Here is a 24,644-nt window from a genome sequence, read left to right as displayed (position 1 = left end):
TTAAAATAATTTTGTCCACTGAGTAGTGTAAACATACATTAGTTATCATTTGTTTCACAGGAAATTGTCCCCTTAAAGAGAGGTGGTGTCCTTAAAAAAGAGTTGTGTCCCAAAAGTGGGGTGGTGTCCCAAAAGAGGGATGTGACTCTTGCAGAAAAACGGCAAACGTTTCTTTTATTTAGATTCGTCGAGCATATACATAAAAATATCAAAATCAATAGATAATTGTTAATATATAAAATTGTTTTTTTTTTCTAAAATGGAGTACATTTTAAAGCTCAGGTACAGGCATGAATTTTAAATATAATATTTGGTTAATTATACATATCAAATATTTGTAACAGAAATCAAGACGAAAAAACATGAATTCCCCTTAATATGGTTAAATACAAAATTTGGCAAAATTCTTCCATAAAAACCAGGAAAGACTTTTTTTTAGTAGTTAGGTAGTAAACCTAATGTAATAACATTTCTGGTGACTCCCTAGAAAGTGAAAAAAGATGGTGGATATACAGTGGATAATTTTTGCTATAGCATGAAAATAAAAATCTGAAGTTGAATAAAACTATCAGAAATATAATATTCAAGTTATATTACCTATATTTAGTCATCTGATATTGATAACATTTATTTTTCATAGCTTTTTAAAATGCCTCTTTATTTACACAATTTGTGTACAAAAGAATAGAGATTTTACTGTGTAATTTAACTATCCCCCCACTAATAAGAAAGTGCTTATTTTCAACAAGCTCGTGCAACACAAATAAAATCTCCAAAAATTATGAAACATAGGAGAAAATATAGATCGATAATTATTGGAATGTATGATCAATAGAAATGTTTTGCCCGCACCTGGCCTTTAAATACAGATTTCTGTAGTTTAAAATAATAGAACACATGTTGAGGTATCATTAAATTAAAAAGTAAAAATGCATAATTGTTTTATTATAAAATCAATAGCGTTGCATTAATAAATGTAGATATTTAAAAGGCCATTAAACATTGCCTTTCACTTCATTTTCCATTTAAGCCGAGGATCCCCATGTGATCTTACATACTGTGCAAACCTGATAAAGAGTAAGAAATTAACGGAACGGCACGGTGAGAATTTCCTTCAGCAAGCTGCCTCCAATCGCACGAAACCTGTAGTCAAGGACACCTTGTAATTACCGAATGATAAATAGTCAATTTTTCCGTGTACCCACTGTTGCATTTATGTTAAATGCTATATACGTTTCTTACTTGCTCTCTGTGGAACAGTAATTAAATATTAAAAGTATCACATGAAGGCTGTGAATTGTGAGTCAGTTGAAGCTGCTAGTGTCATTCATTTCATTCATGATATTATATGGTTAGTAGTAGTAGCCGGTTTTCATAGTCACTATAACTGATCATTCTTCTCTACTGATTAAATCTGGCATATACTGCTAAACATGTGCAGTGTTTTTATAGTTTCTTCAGCCGGAGATTGAATACATTAATATCTTTTTTTTTCTTTAATGATGAGTTTGTAATTTTGAAAGCATTCACTGGTTAATGGAATATTCTAGGCTGTTTAATTTTTCTGAATTGTGTGTGTACACAAAGCAACTGGCTTCCATCACATAATCAGTTTGATTGAGCAAACATTGGGAAAATCAAATTCCCCAGGATTATAACTGTGTTCTTCAACTGCTGAGCTAGTTTTGCAGGATATTCAAGGTGTATGTAAATTGATCACTGTGTTTTTTATGGAAGTAGCCTATTGATTTAAGATATTAGATAATGTAATTCATTCATTTCTAGTTTTTACATTCAACCTGATTTTGTTAATGGAATAGAAAGGACAAAATATCGACATCCATATCAAATGGAAAAAATGTATTTTTGTATTTGTGAACAGATTTTCACAGTGCTGTAAAGATTATTTTATGCCTAGCTTAACTGGATAAGCTTACAATAGCCCATGCTCTCCAGAGTGAGGGCTTCAGTAGATACGAAGAGGAATTTATACAGTTAGGATATACCATAGAAGTTCTGTTCTTTCCAGGTATTGTCTAGGAGGAGAAATGATATTTCGATTCCATTGTGTTTGGTTGCAATACAAATCTTGAAAAGTTCTAAATTCTGAAGATGCTTGATATGACAACAAAAGATAGTTGACACTAGGTATCCCAATGAAAGCGCACAGAGGGGTATCACTTTTGAAATATTGACGAAATTCGAAAAAGTAGTATGACTTTGATGTTAAATAAATCGTATTCAATCTTAATTAATACTTACAAAATTTATATTGTTTGAAAGTACTTGTTTTAATCTTTGTATAAGTGTGTTTATAATTAAAATTAATGAATTAGTTGCCGAGAAAATGCGATTTTAAAACGGTTCTAAAATCCCGTCGAGCCGATTTCCGCGCGTTGAAAACCTCATCGGAAAATCCCCATCAGTTTTCAAAACACGATCGCACGATTACCATTGGAGCTAGCGGATTAATTTTTGTTGTATGTTATCAGGCTTTAAATAAGCTTTAATTTGATACGAAAATCGTCTTCTATAAATAGGTTTTTCGTAACGAAAAGTCAATTTTTGTGACAAAAATCCAATTTTGATTCACCGTTTATGGAAAAATATTATGGATTTTGGTATTAAATTATAGCTAAATCTACATTGAAATCGATAAAACATAGTTTACAAACGTATTGTGCATGGTAATTGAGCGAACTACATTTTAAAATGGTGCATGAGGCGTAAATCCCGTTCAAAATTTTAAAGATCCAACCATTATAATCCGGTGAATATTGTAGTGAGTAAAATATTGTACTCTAAAATACGCGCGTGTTTGTTGTGGCGTTTTCCGTTAAATACATTAATGCACCCTATCAGCGAATGGTACGTTCCATATTTTGAACACGTTGTTTAGTTTTCCTCGCTCGAGTTCGACCGGCTCGACGCGAGATGTGTGACAGCAGCGATGTCGGAGATTGACATGTCCTTTTCCGTCGTAGAATATCTGGTTTTACACATTAATTTAACAACTTAAAATTGATGTAATGTGCGGAAGATTTATTATACAAGTATACAATGCAAATGCGTTAGGTTAAAATGTACCGAGGAAATTTATTAAGCTAATTTACCAACGTTACATTTGACTCTGTATACGGCGGCCGAAAGTCATTAACTGCGACCGAAATACTTTAACGGAGCGACTACTGATCGCGAGTAAGCCGTGACTTGGCCTAAACTTTAGCTCCGTATTTCAATTTAATAACGTAATAATACGAAAAGAAAACAATTTTTATAATGTTATATATACTATTCAGGTAAACAATTAATTGTTTTAATTAACATTGATTATTTTAAATGAGTTTATTTTGACCCATATTGTGCGTTTGCCTTAAAATAAAAGAGCATATCTTACTTAGCTTAGATTTGGTGTCATAATCATATGGGCCTAAAATCTTGTTTTACGTATTCAAAAGTTATATATAATAGTATTTATGATTGAAATTATAAATATAAAGTATATTAAAATATTCTAATAATTATACTTACCGAAAATTAGTGTAAAAGAAAGGAAACAGTGCACACCATTTTTAACATACTTTTTAATTTTTTCTTTTTATAATTTTAAATTTCACCATTAAAAAATTTTTTTTTTTTCATATACACATCTAAAATATATTTATTAATGAAATATACACTACATTCTAACAAGTACAAAAAAAATTAAATGAATTAGTACAGTAGTTCAAAAGTTACAGATCATTGAAAAATTGCAGTTTTTTCATTTTTTAGGGAATTCCAGCAAAAATGGGCGTTAAATGCTTTCCTACCACTTTGCGGACCAATAATTTAAAAAATAGGTTTCGTTGAGGCTCCAAAAAAAATAGAGTTGTACAACTCTGTGATATCTATAGGTTTAACAAAATTCAAAACTTTTAACTAATTATTGTAAAAGTTATAACCTTTTAAAAATGCTTCCAATTTCAACTGCAAAAAACACAATTTTTAGGCAAAAAATCGTATATTTTTTTACCACTTTAAATAACCATAACTTTAGAACGGGTAATCGGATTTCAATCATTTAAATCGCAAAATGCTAATTACATTAAGTTCTTTATGGTTAACTGAAAGAAAATGTAAAAAAATTAATCTGAATTTTTTCATTGGGATACCTATTGACACATGTTTTGCAACGAAACCAGCAACATACGAACGTTGTGACTTCGTCGTCAATATAGTATTATAGGCAAAATATAAAAAAAAACACGTTCTGATTAGGATTTTGAAGAACTTTTCTATCAAAATGCAAGAGTACGAGTTGGTACTTGACTCGCCGACGAACTCTTTCTGGCCGCTGAGCTGCCTAAATGCAATGTTCGGTTGCCGACGTATTAGGAGGCGCAGTGAATCAAATGTAAGCATTTTATTATTTAACAAAACAAATTAATGCTGTTTTTCTCAATATATGTTGATGCGATTTATATGTATGGTCAGTTCTACAGAAACCTTTCTCATCAACTATGCCTCATCATAATGAAAAAAAGTGAGGATAACAAAGGCCAATACACAGACTGACACAGGTAACGGTAAGCGGAAAAATGCGTAGCTTGTCTCCCATAGAATCTGTCTATATCCTGAGCGAAAACAGCCCGTCCGCTCTACGTTGTGTGTAAATGGTCATAAGGAACAACATAGATTCTATATTTTTATTACCATCACTGTTCGTCTGTGTAAATTGGCCTTTAAATTGCAAAACTGATAACTTGGTATCATTAGGCCTCTTTCTACAGACAACAATAAATTCAGAGCATTTAATATTAATTTCTTTATACATTCTACACATTTTATCAAAAAAAAAAAATTATTTTTATATTTAGGCCTAGATTTGAAAAATATCTGAGACCCAAACCAAATAGTCTAGTTAGTAGATCTCTGCCTTAAAAAACACCCTGTACAACTAAATGTAAAATTATGTAATTGTAGTTATTTCTTGATTTTGTAGACTAACGAAAATGAATAAATATTCTTGAAACTGATACGTGTCCATGTAACTTGATATCAATACGAACGTAATTTTTAAATGGTAAATTGAAAAATCGCTAGTACCAATTACGAATTCTTGCTTCTGCCCTAGTATATCAACCAAGGAATCTACTGTACAGCAATTACTAACTACCGTATAGCCATAGAATATCGCATACGACATATTTAATGTGTAAGCTGATATCTTACTCGTAAACGACAGTAGCAAAAAAAGTGAAACTTAATGTTTATTAATGATATGAATTACAAATCATTTACTCATAATGTCGATATCATTGACTAGAACTCAGTGTTATTAAAGTATCACCCTCTCAAACTGACACAATTTTGAGTCGTATAATTCTTACTTAGTTAGAAACATTCATATTTCAGGTGTTCGATAAAATGTAACTTTTGTCATTGACACTGCAAAGAGGCACGGATTGTTACGCATTATGCGTGTTTTTAAAATTGTTTTAAAAACAAAGAAAATTGGTTTTGAAATAGAACATAATTTTGACAAAATTATCGGTAATTTAAAATTTCAAATACTTAGAACCTCTAGTAAGGAGACATCTTCAGGTCCAACAAAAGCATCCCTTTAATTAATCGCAGTGGCTACGTCTACGCCTAGTCATAGATGCAATCCCTGTGCTATATCTACGGCTAAAGAGACAATCGGGCCTCATAACCTAAAAAAAATCATCTCTTTAGAAAAATGGTGACAAAAGACAATAAACAAAATGGTGAGTAAAAAAAAAATTTAAAAAAATTGAGAGATTGAGATGTCCCTTGAATCGGGATGTCCCCTGAATCGGGATGTCCCCTGTATCGGAATGTCCCATGAATAGGGATCGGCCTAGTGTTGAAACATATATTGCCTGTTACTTGTTTACCGGAAAGTGTCCCCTTAATAGAGGTGTCCCAAAGAGTGGGCTCTACTTTATCAAATAGCCTGCTTTTCAAATTACACCTTGTGGAGTTTCCAATATCATCCAATAGCCTACCTTAGTTACTTTATTACTCTTAAAAGAATAGAAATACATTAATATCTGTTCACTGATTGACTTTAGGCAAGATAACAATAGCAATATGTCAATGTAAAAGCATTTATTGTCAAAACATTGCCTCTAATTGTCTTATGTTATTAACTTTGATTGAAAGAAATGTCTGAAATTTATGTATGAAAAAAAAGCTTTAAGAGGAAAGTATTCTATAAAATTGTCCATACAAGGTACGCCAGTTCATTTGTGCAGTGTTTTTTTTTACTTGGTGATAATAAAATATTCAAACTAGTCAAGAATTGTTTAAATGTAAACAATACATCTAGAATAGAACCTCTATTAAGGGGACACCTTTGGAGTCGAAAAAAATGGAGGTTTCCCATTTTTGTATAATTGCATGTAATTAGCCATTGTTTGGGACATCTTTTTTCTGTGGATAACCTTATTAAACAACCAGGGGTATTTCTTATCACTATTAATGCCAACTCACATGGCAAATGTGCTCCAAAGCATGGTCTATACTATAAAACTTTATATGACAACAAAATGTGATGTGCCCATATATGGACATGATGATGTCATATTACTACTATATTTGGGTATATATCGCTACCACATTTGGGCACTAGTTTGATAGTGTAGACAGAGCTTAATAGGTGTTTTACTGTATATAATACATGAAAAAAATACAAAATATTTATGCCACAAATAGAAGGACATTTCCAAATTGAATAATGAATGAAGTGGATATTACAAGATCCTTATTATATGCAGTGGGTACTAACTACTATGCATAATTTAAGACAATATTGACAATGATTTTTCCACTGACTCACCTTCTTATCACCATAGCAATTTAATAATTCTCTCAATTTGTTGCATGACTCATGTTGGAATCTGTAATGTACTATTTTTTTTAATCCTACGTATTTATCGCAACATCAAATTTAGTCATATTTATCGGATGAAAAATACAATTAGTACTGATGACAAATTTGTTAGATAAGCTGTTTTATTTCGGTACAAACCTGTTATAATTTATTACAGATTATGTTAAAGATTTTAATTTTAAAGCAGCCAATTAAATTTGATTACAAATGCTTTTAAAATTGGTTGCTTTGATTACCTCTATCTAATTACACTTTTGAATTTCACTGTCTGTTTCATTATTTCCTTCATTACAGTACATGAATAAACAACAATTCCAGCATTTAAAAGGTGTATCTCATATTAAGCTCTGTCTACACTATCAAATTGATCTCACCAAAAAATGTGATGTGCCCATAGACATAATAATGTCATATGACTACCATATTTGGGTATATCACCACCATATTTGGGTATATCACCACCATATTTGGGTATATCACCACCATATTTGGGTATATCACCACCATATTTGGGTATATCACCACCATATTTGGGTATATCACCACCAGAGCACATTGCTCTAGTTTGATAGTGTATAGACATAATATATTTGTTTCTGATTTTAACATTTATTGTTGAACTCAATACTGATTTTCATCTCAAATACAATATTGCTACATTTCATTTTCAAAAAAATTTTTGAAATATTTTATGGCAATTGTTTTATATATTTTTAATACATTTTTTTTAAGTGGCAGGTTTTCCACTGTTGAATTGAATGTCACTGAAAATAAATCTAATATTTATTTGCAGATAGTTACCTGAACACCTGTTAAGTGAACTTGAAAACTAAATAGTTATCACATTTATATTTTACAGTATAATTACAATGAAGATGAGATAGATAGAATGGACGGACCACAACTGGTACCCGTTGTTGGGGGCAGTGTTGAGCAGAGGAGAGAAAATATACAAACTTATGTACAAAAATCTACAGTTCAAAATGCTCAGGTAAAATTTGTACCGTATATTTCGGTGTATAAGTCGCACCTGTGTATAAGACGCACCCCCTAAGTGAGAGTAAAATATCGGTATTTTTTATATCGTCGATGTATAAGACGCACCTTATATTTCATCAAAACATTGTTTTTTTAGAATTGTAATAAATATTATTGTAATAATATATTTTGTTATATCTACAACGGCGTCCTTTATTTAGGTTTTTTCTTACCTAGGCTCAACCGCGCCCAGCCTCAACAAGTTGTTTCTAACTTGTTATTCATGAGTTTCGCACCCGCAACATCGAGTGCATGACCGTGTGTGCAACATGCACGTGTGTGGGCTAGCCTCGCTCGATCATTTCGAGAGGGCGCACGTTTTCACGGACAATCGTATTCGATTAGTATCTATGTATCCGAGAAGTGTGTACGCTAGGTCCACGCTATAATCACCTGGAGAATATACTAGTCGAATACCGTACAACATGTGGCCGCCAAGAAGGGCTTGCGCTGGGGGTACGGCGGTCGGCGATCGTGCGAATAACTATAAATAAATACTATTCCAATCGTAAACGTTTACAAATGAAATTTTATCGGAGCGCCTAAAATAGCTCCATAATAAACAAATCTTTTCATGGCGCGCCCTTTTCATCATATTTAGTATAACATCACGCTAAAATGCCTTGAAAACTAGGCAGAAGCAGGTTGCTGTTACGTTAGTACACTGTAGCTAGGCCTAGCCTACTCAGGCCTAGCCAACGAGGTGACGATATGTACACTCTGTGTGGTGAGGCATTTATGTTCGGTGTATAAGACGCACCCTTAATTTAGAGGTCAAATTTGCGTGTCAAAAGTGCGACTTATACACCGAAATATACGGTAGGTCAATTGTAATATGATCATTTTGAGCGATTTTAATCTCTTTCTCTTCGTAATTTCGTGTTAAACTCATGATAGAATTTTAAAGGAGTCATCATGGAGAAACTGTGGAGAGTTTTATAATACTGTAGATTTTGGGGTTTTCACTGATTTGTATTTAGTACCCAGCAATAACACTTGCCCAAATATGGTAGTGATATACCCAAATATGGTAGTGATATACCCAAATATGGTAGTGATATACCCAAATATGGTAGTCATATACCCAAATATGGTAGTGATATACCCAAATATGGTAGTCATATACCCAAATATGGTAGTGATATGACATCATGATATCCATGGGCACATCACATTTTTTTTCCCATACAGTTGACAGAATTCTTAGATTAAAAACATTATAAAATCCTACCACTTAAAGGAAATCCTTTATCTATTGACTTCAAATGAATTAATATTAAATAAAAACAAATACAAAAATCATAATGATTTGGTAACATCGCATTTACAGTATAAGGCGCCATTTAAAAGAAAAGATGAAAGTGCCGTACTTCATAAAATTGTATCAACATCCATCATTTACAAACGAGCTACAAATCCAGTAACCATGATTAAAAATAACCATTTATGTACAAAATGACACAAGTTACATCGTGGGAAATAAATGAGTTTTTAGTATAAAAAAATGGAAATGGCTATATGACGCTAAAGGGTTTTTCTGTAGATGCGGAATGTGACGTAATTTATTGCAACATAGTTAATTATTTGCCTTGATTTATAATTTATGTATGCTAAAATTAGATTTCAGATTTAATTATATTGAGAAGCAATTTATCAGTTGGGTAACCATAGGTAAAACCATGTTCTTGAAAATAGCAATGTTTGTTAGTGAAAAGTTAACCATAGAAATAATTTATTTTCATATAATTTTATGTATGCTAAAATTAGATTTCAGATTTAATTATATTTGAGAAGCAATTTATCATTTGGGTAACCATAGGTAAAACCAAAAAGTTGAAAAGTTAACCATAGAAATACATAGTTGAATTAAAAATCAGGGGAGGATTCAGCATTATAGATAGGTAGGGCAAAACATTTCAGAAATGATAAAAACGATCCATCAGGTTGAAGAAAAATAAAAATAGTCATTTTATTTTAAAAAGACATCGCTGTTAAATTTTAGTGGGTGCTACTGCTAAGGCCTGTTCAGCTCCCGTCTAAATCCGTGCATAATATGAGGGTAGTCCGCTCTTTACTTTAATAGCGTCTAGACATATTTTTACATGGCAATTGAGTAAAATATTTAAGCATCTCTTGAATAGCAATAGTGCCCTCTATTATTTTGAATAATTTGATTTTCAAAAAAATAATATAGAGGGCTTACTTGTTAGTTGAGTGTTGAAAAACACAACCATTGAGAACTTTTTTTCTGTACAGTATAGTATTATTATATTGTTATTGTACTAGTAATTATATAATAAGTTTAAACGTAGCACTGGTTTTGTTTTAAGATGCAGTAATTCAATTCAATTTATTTCACGTCTGTCACAAAACATAATAACAATAAAACATACAATAACAAAAATATGTGTATGAATTTTAAAAATACAATTTAGGATACTTAGAAACGAGGAGGGACAGAGTGAAAAGGGGTAGCAGAATAGGCAAGAGAAAAAAATTCAGATGCCATAGGCCTGTTGTAGTAGAGTAGATTAGGCGTGATGTTGGCAGATGCTTGAAAATTGTATTTTAAATACATTTTTTTCATTTAATATATATTCTATTTCTGATAAAAAATATAAAAATTTATAATGAGCTCATTATAATTTTATATGTATTAAATGTTTCACCAGCAGGTTATTATTATTTTTTAATTTCTCTTTATCTTTTGCTTTATTGGACAATGGAAAATAAACATTGGACTTTACACTTTATATACTAATTAATTTTTCATAAACATTAGTCATCTGTTGTATAATAGTAGGCCTAATAATAGTTATACCTCAGGGAAAGAACGTACTATATACAGTAATTGTCTGGTAGTGAAATATTATATCAAGTTAATTTTTGGCAAAAAATCAATACTATGTGACTGATATAGATAGTACATCGTATTATAATTTAGCTTCATTATTATTATTAACAATTAACACAAATTTTATTTAAAAATTAATTGTTCATAAACATTAGTCATACAAGAGAAATAATATAACTTAACTCTTAAAATATATCTAACCTCATTGTTAAAATAATTAACTTTTAATGAAACATAATTATATTTCTATGCTAACATTCACCATTCATATGATATTAACTTTAATATTCCATTCATTAATTCATTTTAATATGGATACAGTAGATATACTTGATGCAAAATAATATATAAAAATTGTCGCAACAAAAACACAGCGCCCGTAAAACACTGAGGTGACATATTGACCAGACTGTAACCAAGATCAACAGTCTAATTGAGAAAGCAAACTGAAAGTTTTAAAGAAGAATAATTAATGAGACAATACACATATATTCAATATAGCATTTAACTTCATAATAAATTCTGTGATTTTTTTTTCTACAGTATAATATCAATTATCATATTTCATCAAACTATTGTCTGTTTTTCCAGACATGTCAACTAATATTAATAACCAGAATAACACAATGCTCTCTAAGGATAATACCAATTTGCAGACTTTAAGACCTGTCTGGCAATGACTCGTCTCCACCTAATAATACATTAATGTCTATAGCGTCGTTGGAAACCAATGATCTTTTTTTTATAAAAAGAGTCATACAGTAGCATTGTTTGCCAGGAAATTATTTATATCATTTGGTAATACCTACTGTATAAGAACTGTAGTCACAGTGTGTGTCACCGGCAATTTTTTATTTTAAGTCGGTTTAAATGCTTGTCTAGTAATGTTCAGAGTCGATTTTACAATTAGATGCTGCTTTTTTTTTATTGTGTTTATGAAATTTTTAATTAACACTGCATACAATATGTGACAAACTGTACAATAATTTGCTATTGCATGAACAAAATAAATATAAAAGATGTCTGACAATGACATGACAATACATACTCGGTCTTAAGCTCTGTCTACACTATCAAACTTGATGTGACAGCAACATGTGATGTGCCCAAATATGGACATGATGATGTCATATCACTACCATATTTGAGCATATCACTATCATATTGGAGCATATCACTATCATATTGAAGCATATCACTACCATATTGGAGCATATCACTATCATATTGGAGCATATCACTATCATATTGAAGCATATCACTACCATATTTGAGCATATCACTACCATATTTGAGCATATCACTATCATATATCACATTTTTTTTAAATCAAACTAGTTTGATGAGTATAGACCAGGCTTTAACATTCAAATGCTATAAAAAACTATAATAACAAACTATGCTACGTAAATGCAGTTATGTGCGTGCATACATACTTACACGCGCAACTGAACGTATTATAAATTACATGAGCAGCAGCATTTTGTGGCCAAGATATTGATTAGGTACGGTAACTCTTGACTATATTGCATATCAATAGTAATTAACATCAACTCTATATTTTACAGTGAAAGTTAAGTGCAATTTAGTCATACAGTACATGGTTATAAGGCCAAATATATATAAAATTAATACTGGTTTTGTCTTTGTCATTAAAAGTAATTTTTTTTAATAACCACTATTATTTTCGAGCTCAATGCTTAATTTTAAAAGACAAATATTAATTCTAAATGTCATCTTTTGTTTCTCTCAAAATTATTAACTTTAACTTGATATAAATTTACTCATTGTTATATATTTTTAAAATTTATTTATATTAATAATATGCAGTATAATTCTATTTTGGTGTGTGCTTATTCACAATCTATGGTGTATAATTTTACTTGGGTGTCTTATTTAAAATGTTAATTTATTTCTTAAAGATTTCTAATAATAAATCGTTTGAATACACTTATATTAATGAAATTATGGAGTATAATGCCATGCTCAAATATAATCCCATGCTTCAGTATAATTCCATGCTCTAATATAATCCTATGCTCTAGTATAATCCCATGCTCTAAATATAATCCCATGCTCTCATATAAGCCCATGTTCCAATACAATCCCATGTTCGAGTATAATCCCATGCTCAAGTATAATCCCATGCTCTAATATAATCTCATGCTCTAATATAATGCCATGCTCTAATATAATGCCATGCTCTAATATAATCCCATGCTCTAATATAATCCCATGCTCTAATATAATCCCATGCTCAATATAATCCCATGCTCTAATTTAATCCCATGCTCGAGTATAATCCCATCCCATAAATTCTCAATTTTTCATATCCACACTGGGACTATAGTGTAATAATAATACTAACATGGAGCAACAAAATGGCTCCATAGTAATATTAGTATTAACTATATATATTTGAAACTGGAAAAAAGGAGTATAAAATACATTTATTTAATATGAATTGAAGATATTTTTTTAGATAGCAAATTATAATTTTTAAATATATTATATTACTTATGTCCTTGGTAACATGTACTTAATATAACAAGTTGAATAAAACCAACAATCAGCCTAAATAATGGCTATGTTACCATGGTGATAGCATGCACTTGGTTCAAGCCTTCTGTAGTTTTGCATTTTAATGTCAAGTGGTAGATCAATACCAAGTAACATTTTTATTTTTATTAATAATACAACAAAAATGAGATTGTGGTATGTATTTTTAGAATACTATAGTCGCAGTGTTTAGTTTAATTTAGGCAATGAGAACCTACCACAGTATATTTAACTGTTCTCGAACCCTTGTGAATGTAGCTGTAGTTTGGTATAATAGGAGGAGTTTTTTTTTTTTTCAGAGAGGGGTTTTTTATGGTAAGTGATGCAATAAGTTATTTAGAGTTATATAGCGCCTAATGTTGTGAAACCTCTAAGCGCTGAACATTATTACCCCGGCCGTTTTTTGCATCAAACACGTATGGAAACATACTCCCATAATGCAGCTAATAATCAGTGCAAAGTTGTGTCTTGATCTAACTGGGTACCCATTTATACACCTGGGGGAGAGAGGCAAACGTAAGTAAATTAACTAGCCTAAGGATACAACCAATGCAGCAGAGCTGGATTCGAACCGCGATCACGGTCAGTAGTCCAATGTCCAACACACTGCGCCACACACCCTCACAGGTACAGGTGATTTACAGTAGATCCGCCCATCACAACAAAATGCCTAAATTAAGGTTGATTTTGTTTTCTTGTGAGACCTATGCCTAATGAATGTCTTAATATAGATTTGTTTTTTGTATCTGTATTTGAATTGTTTTGTAATATGCAAACTGGCCCCACTGGGAGAACAGTCTTTCGACAGAAGATGTCACCCAGTATTAAAGAATTATAAATTAATTAGAATTAAAGTTTGCCATCACTCTGCTATCTATGATTTTATAATTTATGAGGGCAATATTCAAAATTGTTTAGGCATTATCTTCTTGTGCGAGGAATTGATTCAATTTGTGATTTAAATTCAGCACATGATGCCGAATTAGGGACTGTGACTTGTATCGCGTAGCTTGCAGTCGTTGATCAATTATTCAGCCAGTTTATTAATTAGATTGAAGTCTTCATTAGATCTATTCTTATATTAGAAGATTCCTAAGCCATTAGTGACTGGTTCAGTAACGTAAGCCACTATCGGAAACTAACAAAATACTAATCAATTTCTCCGACCACAAGTCTAAATTCTGAAGATATTCTCCTGACCAATAGGAATGGTTTATTTGGTGGATTATCATTATTATTTAGTAATGTGTCTTTTCTTCCGGTAGGCTTCTTTAGAGAAATCTTAAGATATAGTCTGTGTTATCCAATCCAATATTTTATATGTTTAGAGTTTATACTACTCTGATAGATAACAATACTATGTTACAAGTTTTATTATCTGGTTTTTTTTAACACTAAACCAACGTAAAAGTACATACAGTATTAAAGAAAGTGTGTTTTGTTTCAAGCAGTTCACTGTTTGCACACTTGATCGCACAAGCATAACCGTTCTGTACCACACTAATTTGTTGTTTTGCCCATTACCAGCTCCAGTTTCAAAGCACCCAGCAGTATTGATTGAACATCAACAGGGTATTGTGAACGTATTGTTTGTACTTCAGCTGGTAATAAAAGGGCCTATTGTCCGCCAGCTTTGTTACACAATACCTCAGCGAAAACAGTCTCTTTTCAAATGTGCTTGGCCACATCAAGGTGCAAGCAAGCTTCTTGAGTTATTTTTCCTCTACAAGTATTTTAACCTCTTGAATGTTTGTCCGTCGTTCATCTGTTGGTTTTGTACAGTCAGGGATGAATTGGGTAGGTTGATTTATTGTAATACACTTGGTTTGGATGCTGTAGTTTGATACCTGGAAGGAAGCTTTTAATTATTGCTTTATTGTTCAATGGAAAACATGTTGAAACTAATGAAGATCTTCATTTTGTAAGATCATTTTAACAATTTCTCTGTGGATATTAACGGGCTTTCAATCTATAGAGCTACTACCATTAACCAATGTAATTAGCAGAAATGACATGAAGTCGTGTTAAAATTAGTCATCGAGCCTTTTGTAAGATGTTGTTGTCGTTGGTTACAAGGTACTAGGAAAAAGCATTCATCATTAATATTGGCGATTTTTATCTGATCTTATCGTTATTTTGCTTTCTGTTTTGAATCTCAGCTGGAAAGTATTTTATTATCAGTGAATGATTGTCAGATATTAATACAGTAGATAACAGTTTAGTACAGTTACTGATACAAGTATCCTGGTATCGGAACATTAAGAAATTAACATCATTAAATTCTATACAGTTCTAACACATTCTGCTGATTCACACATATGAACACAGTTCAGAAGAGCCTATTGGAAGAGAATAAGGGCTTCTGAGTGGTTAGTTTTACCCTGGAGAAATGTAAATACGGAAAGAGCGCTCATTTGCAGGCTTTGTGTGTTTTTCAGATACAGGAAGAAGTAAATAGTATCAGACAATGTGTTTATTGTTTGCTAATAATATTACTTTCTATATTGAATAATAGGAAACGCTCGATGATATACTTTGTTTCACATACTGAATTGTTTTTCTGTATTTGGATTTATATCGCCACAGACTCGTTTCATGTTGCTTGCAATTAAACGCTAATCTTAAAATTAACAAGAATGTATTTTATCAGCTTTACGTGTTTGTGTTACTGTTAGCACTTGTCTGTGTGTGGACGAATCATTTATTGGACTTGGCGTACGCTTATTTGACTGTTGTCAGTGTAAACAGGCGCTAAGTGGTGGGAATATAATACTCTGTACAGTACAGTAGGTTTGGATTTTAATATTGTGTGAACAAAGCTTTGGATCATATACATAGACTGCTATATGACAATTCTGGGAAGTTAATGATCTAACAAATTGACAAGATGCATGTTGCAGTTGATGTATCATCTTCACTGCTGCTTAGAAGGGGAAAGCGTAGGGTAAGCAAATAATAGTATAATTAATACAGTACTGTACTGTAAGTCATACACATAATATGTACAGTATAGAGAATCGAAATGAGAGGATATTTTGGCATACTTAAAACAAGCTCTCCCTTTCTCTCTCTTATTAACTAATTGTGTACTCTGTAATCAAATTTTATTTATTTTTCTACGGTATTATAATTTTTCCCTTTTCACTAGTAAATTCTTGATCAATTGTGTAGGACGCTACAATATTTTGTGTTTAAAACTCTGTCTACACTATCAGTATCAAACTAGTTTGATAACACAAAAGTGCGATGTGCCCATATGGTAGTGGTATGCCCAAATATGGTAGTGATACAGTATATGGGCACACATCACATTTTTTTGTTACATTACATAAAGTTTGATAGTGTAGACAAGGCTTAATAATATGTGAAAAAATAGTTCGCAATACAGTACAGTAGTGTGAATTTTATATATATTTTTTTTTATTAAATCAAGGCCTCAAATTATGCATACAAGCCATGTGTACCACTTTTATTGGCAGGTGAATATCAATATAATATATTCAACTATATTAATAACAATACAATATTATTTTGATAAATTTGCCATGAACTTTCATGTCCTTGCTGGTTTGTTTATTAAAGCCAGGCTGTTTGGATACTAAAAAAATATTTTACAATGATGTATGGTACAGGACCAAAAGCCATACTTTAAACATACAGTACTGTGGTAGCATCCATACCTGTACAGTCAGTTTGACTTTAAATATATTTATTCTTTATACTGGGTGACCTCTTCAGTCAAATACTCTTCTCACAGAGAGCCTAGTATGTAGTTGTACTGGATGATGAGTGATGTGTGTGACACAGTGGCTGTGTTTACTACTGTACAGCAGTAGTACACCATCGTAACCCCTTACTCGTCTTCAAAGATGTACTAGTGCACATGAGCCAAATGTGTATGGTACTGGACATGCGGTTTATAGTATTTATCCGAGAAGACTCTACCATCAGAACCATGGAGCGAGTGAGCCTGGAACGCTTACTGATGTTACATGGCTACTTATTACGGTTCAATGTTCCAACCGCTCGGCCCATCACTGTCGAGATATTGTACAGTAACAGTAGCTAGAGACATCTATGGGTACTCTACTGTATGTGGATAGGAGGTCTGCACAATTAAACATTTTACATTTAGTGTCATTTTACAAATTAGAAACAATTTTTTAGGGGGAGGACAGGAAGCATTAAAAAATGCTAAAACTCCATTTAAACATACTACTTTACGTACTGTAAATTAGGCCTATTGCTTTCACTGTATGCAGAAGCCCCATATGTAGTACTGTACAGTATTGTACAAACTCTTTGCCTACTGTATGTTCATTCAATTCATTGTACATGTTCGAATGTTGGAAGGTTGTTAAGTTGATTACGTCAAATTAATTAGATATACTCGTGTCATGATATCGATGATTTTTTTTTTATAACACGTGCTTACGCTGCCCGAAGTAACGAGCCATGCTCGTTGTTGTTCATCAATCCTTATTGATGTTGACTAAAATGAGATTGAAATTGTGCGTACCAAGGTCAGGTCATCTGATTTCTTTATTACATTCATGTTCTTCACCCTTGTTAATTTAAAGTATGTTTTCTGTTTATAAAAAATTGAATTTATTATAAAAAATTACGAAAAATATTAATTAAATTAAATCACAAAGAAAGCCTTCATTTTACTCCCGAATGTCATCTTTATTAAATATTATCTCATTATGGAGGCACTTTCTGTTTAAAAAAAAATCAAATTTGACACATCTGTCTTGTTGTGTATAGTGCGAGTGAGAGGTTACCCTGGTGTACCGGTTCATCTTTTTCTCTGTCATTGTGTACTAGTACTGTAGACGTACAGTATGAGCGCCATTGTTAGCAGAACTTACTGTACACAAGTGACTGTAGGGAAGATGAAAGTTGTCTGTATAACATCTGGTCCTATGCACTTTGAGGTGCTTACTGTACTGTATTACTGTAAAGTGCAAATATGAATGCTTTACAGTATACCCAGATATAAATGTATAAGTATAACATGCAGTACAGTATTAACCCATCATCATGTACTTTATATTATTAAGATTCTGTAAAGCTCTGTCTACACTATCAAACTAGTTTGACAAAAAGTGTGAAGTTTTCATGTGGTAGTGATATGCTTAAATATGGTAGTGATATGACATCATGTCTATATAGTGTACAGGGTATGGGTACAGTATATCACATTTTATTTTCACATAAAGTTTGATAATGTACAGTAAGACAGAGCTTAACAAAATGGGGAAGTAGATATAAAATAGTTGCATTGGTCTTCTAAATATTGTATGCAAAATAGCCAACATGCCATACTCAAGTCAAAGAGACTTGATATTATTTGCATAATGATAAACAGTATTGTACATTTTTTTTTTCAATAATGCTACCAACATCAGATGTACAAATATTGACTTATGAATATTAGTTACTAACTAATAACTGACATTATTAATATTTATTTCACACCATATTTAATGAACAATGAGTATGGATATTGTATTTTCATTAACATAGATAATAATGGCACAAAATTTAAATGAAAAATATGTTTTAATAATAAAACTCTACCTCATATCCGACACAATTTTAGGGATGTACTGTACTACTGTAGCTGGAAATCTAGAGATGGATGTAAACAAAAGGGTGGCGAGAACAAGATAAAACAATACACTACAGTACTTCTACAGTTAGGCAACCACATAGGGTGTTAGAATTAGGCTGGGTAGAAAGCTTTACTGTACAGTACAATAAGCGTTATGTTGGTGGAGGACTTCAAAGGTAGATATTCTATCCTAGCACATTCGGAGAGATTTTCCGGTTTACCCAGTACAAGTACAAATTTGTTTAAAGCCCTACATTCTTTTGAAACATATACTGTACTCGAAATACAATCTGAAAATCAATTCTTTTAGACCAGTTCTTTAGGTATCTGATTATAATGTATACATCTATAATGTAGAATCTATGTAATAATATCTGATTGCGTGTTCTCTGCCAGATTCCACCTTACCTATTGTAATAATTGCTCAATGAAGCAATCCACGTTGATTGTATCAGCGTTCACTTTATCCCTGTGCACTTGAGGCACCTTGTCATATATTCCCTGTTTCCTTTCCATATGCGTCATCTCAAAAAGTTGTTACAAGTTCGTTTTCCTTTCTGGAAAAAAATATTTCCTGAGATTCTATACAATGCATCAAGAATTGTTTCTGTAGTTGGACTTATTTTTTTTTGGTTGAGATAGTTTGTATGTTGGATTATAATGTTGTTCTCGTCGATAAATTTTCATAAGGTAAGGTTGGGATCAAAATTCGCAGAAACCACATACTGTAGATAATTTAAATTTGAGAAATATAGATTTTGTAGAAGTTAGTCTGAATAAAAGCTTCCTTAAAAACAGACAAATGGCGTGTGGTACAGATATACATTCATTCCTGTTGTGGTTGTTTTACATAAGCCTATAGTTGTATTGTTGTAGATACATTTTTAAAATCATGTATTTTTGTCCATATTTAGTCTTTTAAGGTACAGGTACCAGTATTTTACTGTACAGTAAATTTTACATTTAATATTTAAAAAACTAATTTATTTGTGGAATTCTATAGGAAATGGCAATGTTCAAATAAAGTCTTTCGATTTCGTTTATATTGATCTTGTATTGAATGAATTGAAATTTCCTGGTTAAACAAAGTATACATATTCAGCTTTCTTGAAATTTATATAAAGTACAGTAGATACAGTACGTACGATACAGTACATAGGGAGCGGTCGATTTACGATGATTTAAGAACTACCAATTTCGACCTGAAAAAATGCAAACTGTGTCTAGAAAATAGTGGTAAAACATGTCTAAAATTAGTTGACATGACTTTAACTTGTTTATACAGTAGATCGCTGCAAATAGGAAGCTGATCCCTATTGATTATTCTGTATCAATTGATATTATCAAAAAATATCAATATTGCATTTTCAAATTGACTTTCGATTTTGTTTACTAGCTATTGTGAATAAATTCAAATTCATGGTTTTATTCTAGTACAGTACTGTACATATTGATTTTGTTTGTTTATTTTTTTTAGCATCTTCAGAATGTATAGTACTCTCACTTTATACAATATGAATACAATCGCTTAAAACATATGATGTTTAATCTGTTTGAAAAAAAAAATTTGAATTAATTGTTTGCTCCTAATAATAATACAAATACACTTTTACACCAAGATGAAATTTAATTTACTTTTCTTTTTTAACTACTGTAACAGCAAATGAACATTTTCAAATATAAATATATATTAATTCCTTCTTTCCGCATGGAGAATAGGGCCTATGTATATCTTATAATCTAGTTAATTTTGTTTTTTCTTGCAGCCATCACCTGCCCCAGTTCGTGTCAACACAGAGCGCGTAGACCATCAGCCGGCCATGGTACGACAACCTGCACCTTATGTTAACGTAAGTAAAGAAGACCATAGCAATTTCAACAAGCATAAATTATTTAACCTCAAGCTTGGTGCCCACTTTGGCGCACCACATGACATAAATGCATTAATTTGAACAATCGCTACATGATAAAAAACATGCTTGTGATTGGTCAACTCATTTGCGTTGCGAGCCTACGATGTATCTAAGTTGGAACCAAGCTTTAAAACCTAAAGCTTGGTTCCCACTAGGACACAGCTCCAGGACACAACTCCAGGACGTAGAGGCAAAGCAAGCCAGTTAACCAATGACAAGAGACTGTGAAATTAACCGGTGGTACCTATATGTTTTAAGACTACGGTCAACCTTTTGTTGGCGCCCGAAAGTGTCTCCTTAATTCAGTTCTGCTGTTTACTGTACAGCTAAATTCACTTTGAGAATGTAACTATTTTATACTCTACTGTAGTCCTAGTGCAAAAATTACACCAGTTCCCAATACCCACTGTGCTTATACTGTATAGAGTATACATGTTTTTTTTATAATTAATTGCTAGCAAACTGGCATGTGGGATAGTAAACTAGCGAATTAAACTACTTAGAAATAATATTTAGACCAAACCCTGGTGATGGTACTAGAATTCATAATATCATCAGTTGAAAACCTTCCAGAGTAATTAACGTTGAAAATCAATGGTAGCTGTCTATTGACATTAAACGCAGGTTTCGTACAGGATCAATACTGGTTGGCATATTCGGATGCGTTTGTTGGGTCATGTCACTTGATCATAAAACACTAGTTCAGTTCAATGATTATTGAATGATCTGAACTATGGCTCATCATTTAAATAATTACCACACTGTACAGTAGAACCCCCTTTGGGACAACCCTACTCAGTGAAATGAACGAGGGACAATGTGTGTTTTTAACACTACAGCCATCCTCCATCCAAAACATTTGAGTCCCAAATATGTGGTTTGGTACATACAGTAGTAATAGTTCCTGTATTAACTTAACTGTATTTTCGAAAAGGCCGTTTTTCCTGATAGAAGTAGCTACATTCTAACTAAAGACTCTAATGCCATATACAGTATTACTAGAGTTTAGTTGGATGAGCTTACACTATCAGAACTAGTGTGATGTGCTCAAATATAATAGTGATATGACATCATGTCCATAATTATACATACATATACATATCCCTGTATGGGCATTATCACATTTTTTTTGCCACAAAGTTTGATAGTGTAGACTGAGTTTAAAAAGATTAACTTCATATTTCTCAACATGCGCTTTTAATAATGTTTGTTCTCTTTGTTTTTCTTGTCTCTACAGCCAGTTATAACAGAAGATGATAGATGGGATTATGAAGAAATAACTCTTAAAAGGGTAAGTATTGTTGAGATCTCGATCTGCGAAGTAGATTAAATCAATGAGGCTCTGAGTGCAGAACACACGTTGAATAAAGTATATCGTTCTCAGTTGTGTGAAAGAAAAGTAAGATCAATAAAAATGAAAGTACAGTAAATCTACAATAGCACTCCAGATTATTCCATCCATCATTTTGGAGCAATTTCTATGTCACCTTCATTGGTCTTTCTACCCATCAATTCCACAATGATAATTGTTCATTATGATGATTTCCTCCCCAGCCTATTAATTATCTAGGTCATCTCCATACCTTGTTCTCTTTCCTATTTATGGTAACCATGCAAAAGGTCAGATCTCTAGGGGTCATCCAGATCTTATTTTGTGACTGTCATTAATTACTGCAGTTGTTAACATCCCACCGGATCCAATCCTTCTTACCTATAAATGGTCATTCCTTCCTCTTCGTTCATTCCAATTATAATATATTATTAAGACTGTATCTCTAGATTATGTTCACAACACAAGCCCTTCTAGAATGGATCCCTTTGGGAATTGTTCAATATTGCAACCACTGTTGTTATTAGATTATGTGTACAGTGTTTACAATTAAGGGCTACTTCTTGTTGACTTGTGTTGGTAATAATATTGAGAGTCTATATCGAAGGCTCGTAGTAAAATTGATGTTTATGTCGTTGTGGTACTGTAGACTCTTACTGCGATTTATAGATGTATTGTCCCCCAAAATCATGAAAAATAAAGATTTTTAAAATCGGACTTTGAATAGGCCATTTTGCAGTTTTAATGAAGTTGTTCACTTCCATAAGAAAAAAATGGGGAAAAAAAATAATTTCACCTATAAAAAGACAAAATAAACAGTTAAATTACCCAAAAACTCATTGTCTTCCAGACAATTTGACCATTTTTTGCTTTAAATTACATTTTTCTCAGGTAAATGAATTTTTTTCAGACCCAATTTTTTGTGAGAGTGAATAACTATTATGTGACATTAAAATAACATATTCAACAAAAAAAATATTTTTTTAGGGGGACAATATATCTTTAACTATATAAACCACAATATAAATATGTGACAGTCAAATATTATATACAGTAACACTCAGTTAACTATTGGTTGGAGTGTTTTTTTCAAAATGAATGATTAAATCTAGGGAGCCTGTACTGTACCTAAATAGAAAAAACTGTACAGTACACATGTAAACAATTTACAACTCAATTTGAATCGTATTGCAGTATTGTACATTCGTTTACGCGGAGTGTTTTATTCAAAATGAATGATAATCTATTTTAAGAAAGCTTGTACCTGATAGACAAAACTGTACAGTACACAAATTCTTATAAAGAAATTTTACAACTCAATTTGAATCGCGAAACTGTCATTTCCATAAATAACTAAGCATACAATAGTGTTAGAACAGACATTAACCTTTTTTTTATCATCCAATAAACTGAAATTCACAATTGGAGTTCATTAGACTATGTGTAAATTTCTTTTAAACGATTGTTGAAACGGTTTTCTATTTTCGGATTAAACCATTTCTGTTGATTAACGTGATGCTATATTGGATATACTGATCTTTATGCTCATATAGGTTGAAAGTATTTTAAAGAACGTTTGAAATTAAAAGCATTTAAATTTTCCAAATAATTGTGCCTTATTTCCCATGCATTTAGTGGTAGAATGCAATTTATTTATTTATTGGGGGTAAAACACTTTGTATAGAAAAGGTGCCGCATTTAAAATGTTCAATTAACCCTAATCGTTTGTCAACAGCCAATATACAGTAAAAAGATTGGAATACAAGTTAATTGTAATGAAAATATTTAGGGTTATTTTTGGACATAAACATTTATTGAATATTAATATAGATCTCTAGATTCAATAGTCTTTAAATAATTCCTAATACCATTATATTATATGTCCTATGTCAACAGCCAATATACAGTAAAAAGATTGGAATACAAGCTTATTGTAATGAAAATATTTAGGGTTATTTTAGGACATAAACATTTATTGAATATTAATATAGATCTCTAGATTCAATAGTCTTTAAATAATTCCTAATACCATTATATTATATGTCCTATGTCAACAGCCAATATACAGTAAAAAGATTGGAATACAAGCTTATTGTATAATGAAAATATTTAGGGTTATTTTAGGACATAAACATTTATTAAATATTGATATAGATCTCTAGATTCTATATTCTTTAAATACTTTTAAAGTATAATACAATAATGTTAAACATTCAGTGTATGAAATTGATCAATCAGATTTACAATCATATTAAAACATTCTAATATAAGTCGGACAGTTTACAGTCCAAAGCTTTGTCTACACAAAAAAAGTGTGATGTGCCCAAATATGGTAGTGATATGCTTAAATATGGTAGTGATATCATGTCCATAAATGGGCACATCACATTTTTTTGGTATCAAGTTTGATAGTGTAGACAGAGCTTTATGTTTTT

At 31.7% G+C, this 24,644-nt stretch overlaps 1 protein-coding gene across 6 annotated transcripts in view; it reads left to right on the top strand.

Annotated features, from left to right (window-relative positions):
* The window catches only part of LOC140049588 (disks large homolog 4-like), a 130,948-nt gene that overhangs the window by 79,694 nt on the left and 26,610 nt on the right, over positions 1–24,644 (top strand). For 4 of the 6 annotated variants that reach the window (XM_072094519.1, XM_072094518.1, XM_072094522.1 and 1 more), the window contains 3 exons: positions 7,758–7,889; positions 20,733–20,816; positions 22,117–22,170. In XM_072094519.1, the coding sequence (XP_071950620.1) occupies positions 7,758–7,889; positions 20,733–20,816; positions 22,117–22,170 (270 nt within the window). Of the gene's footprint in view, positions 1–4,231; positions 4,397–7,757; positions 7,890–15,917; positions 16,294–20,732; positions 20,817–22,116; positions 22,171–24,644 lie in introns of those variants that run through there. The other 2 variants (XM_072094520.1, XM_072094523.1) reach the window with 2 other exon arrangements.

The sequence above is a fragment of the Antedon mediterranea genome, chromosome 5 (assembly GCF_964355755.1).
Source record: "Antedon mediterranea chromosome 5, ecAntMedi1.1, whole genome shotgun sequence".
In the NCBI taxonomy this organism is placed as follows: domain Eukaryota; kingdom Metazoa; phylum Echinodermata; class Crinoidea; order Comatulida; family Antedonidae; genus Antedon; species Antedon mediterranea.
The sequence above is the reverse complement of the archived record's forward strand: the minus strand, read 5'-3'. Positions and strand labels throughout refer to the sequence as shown.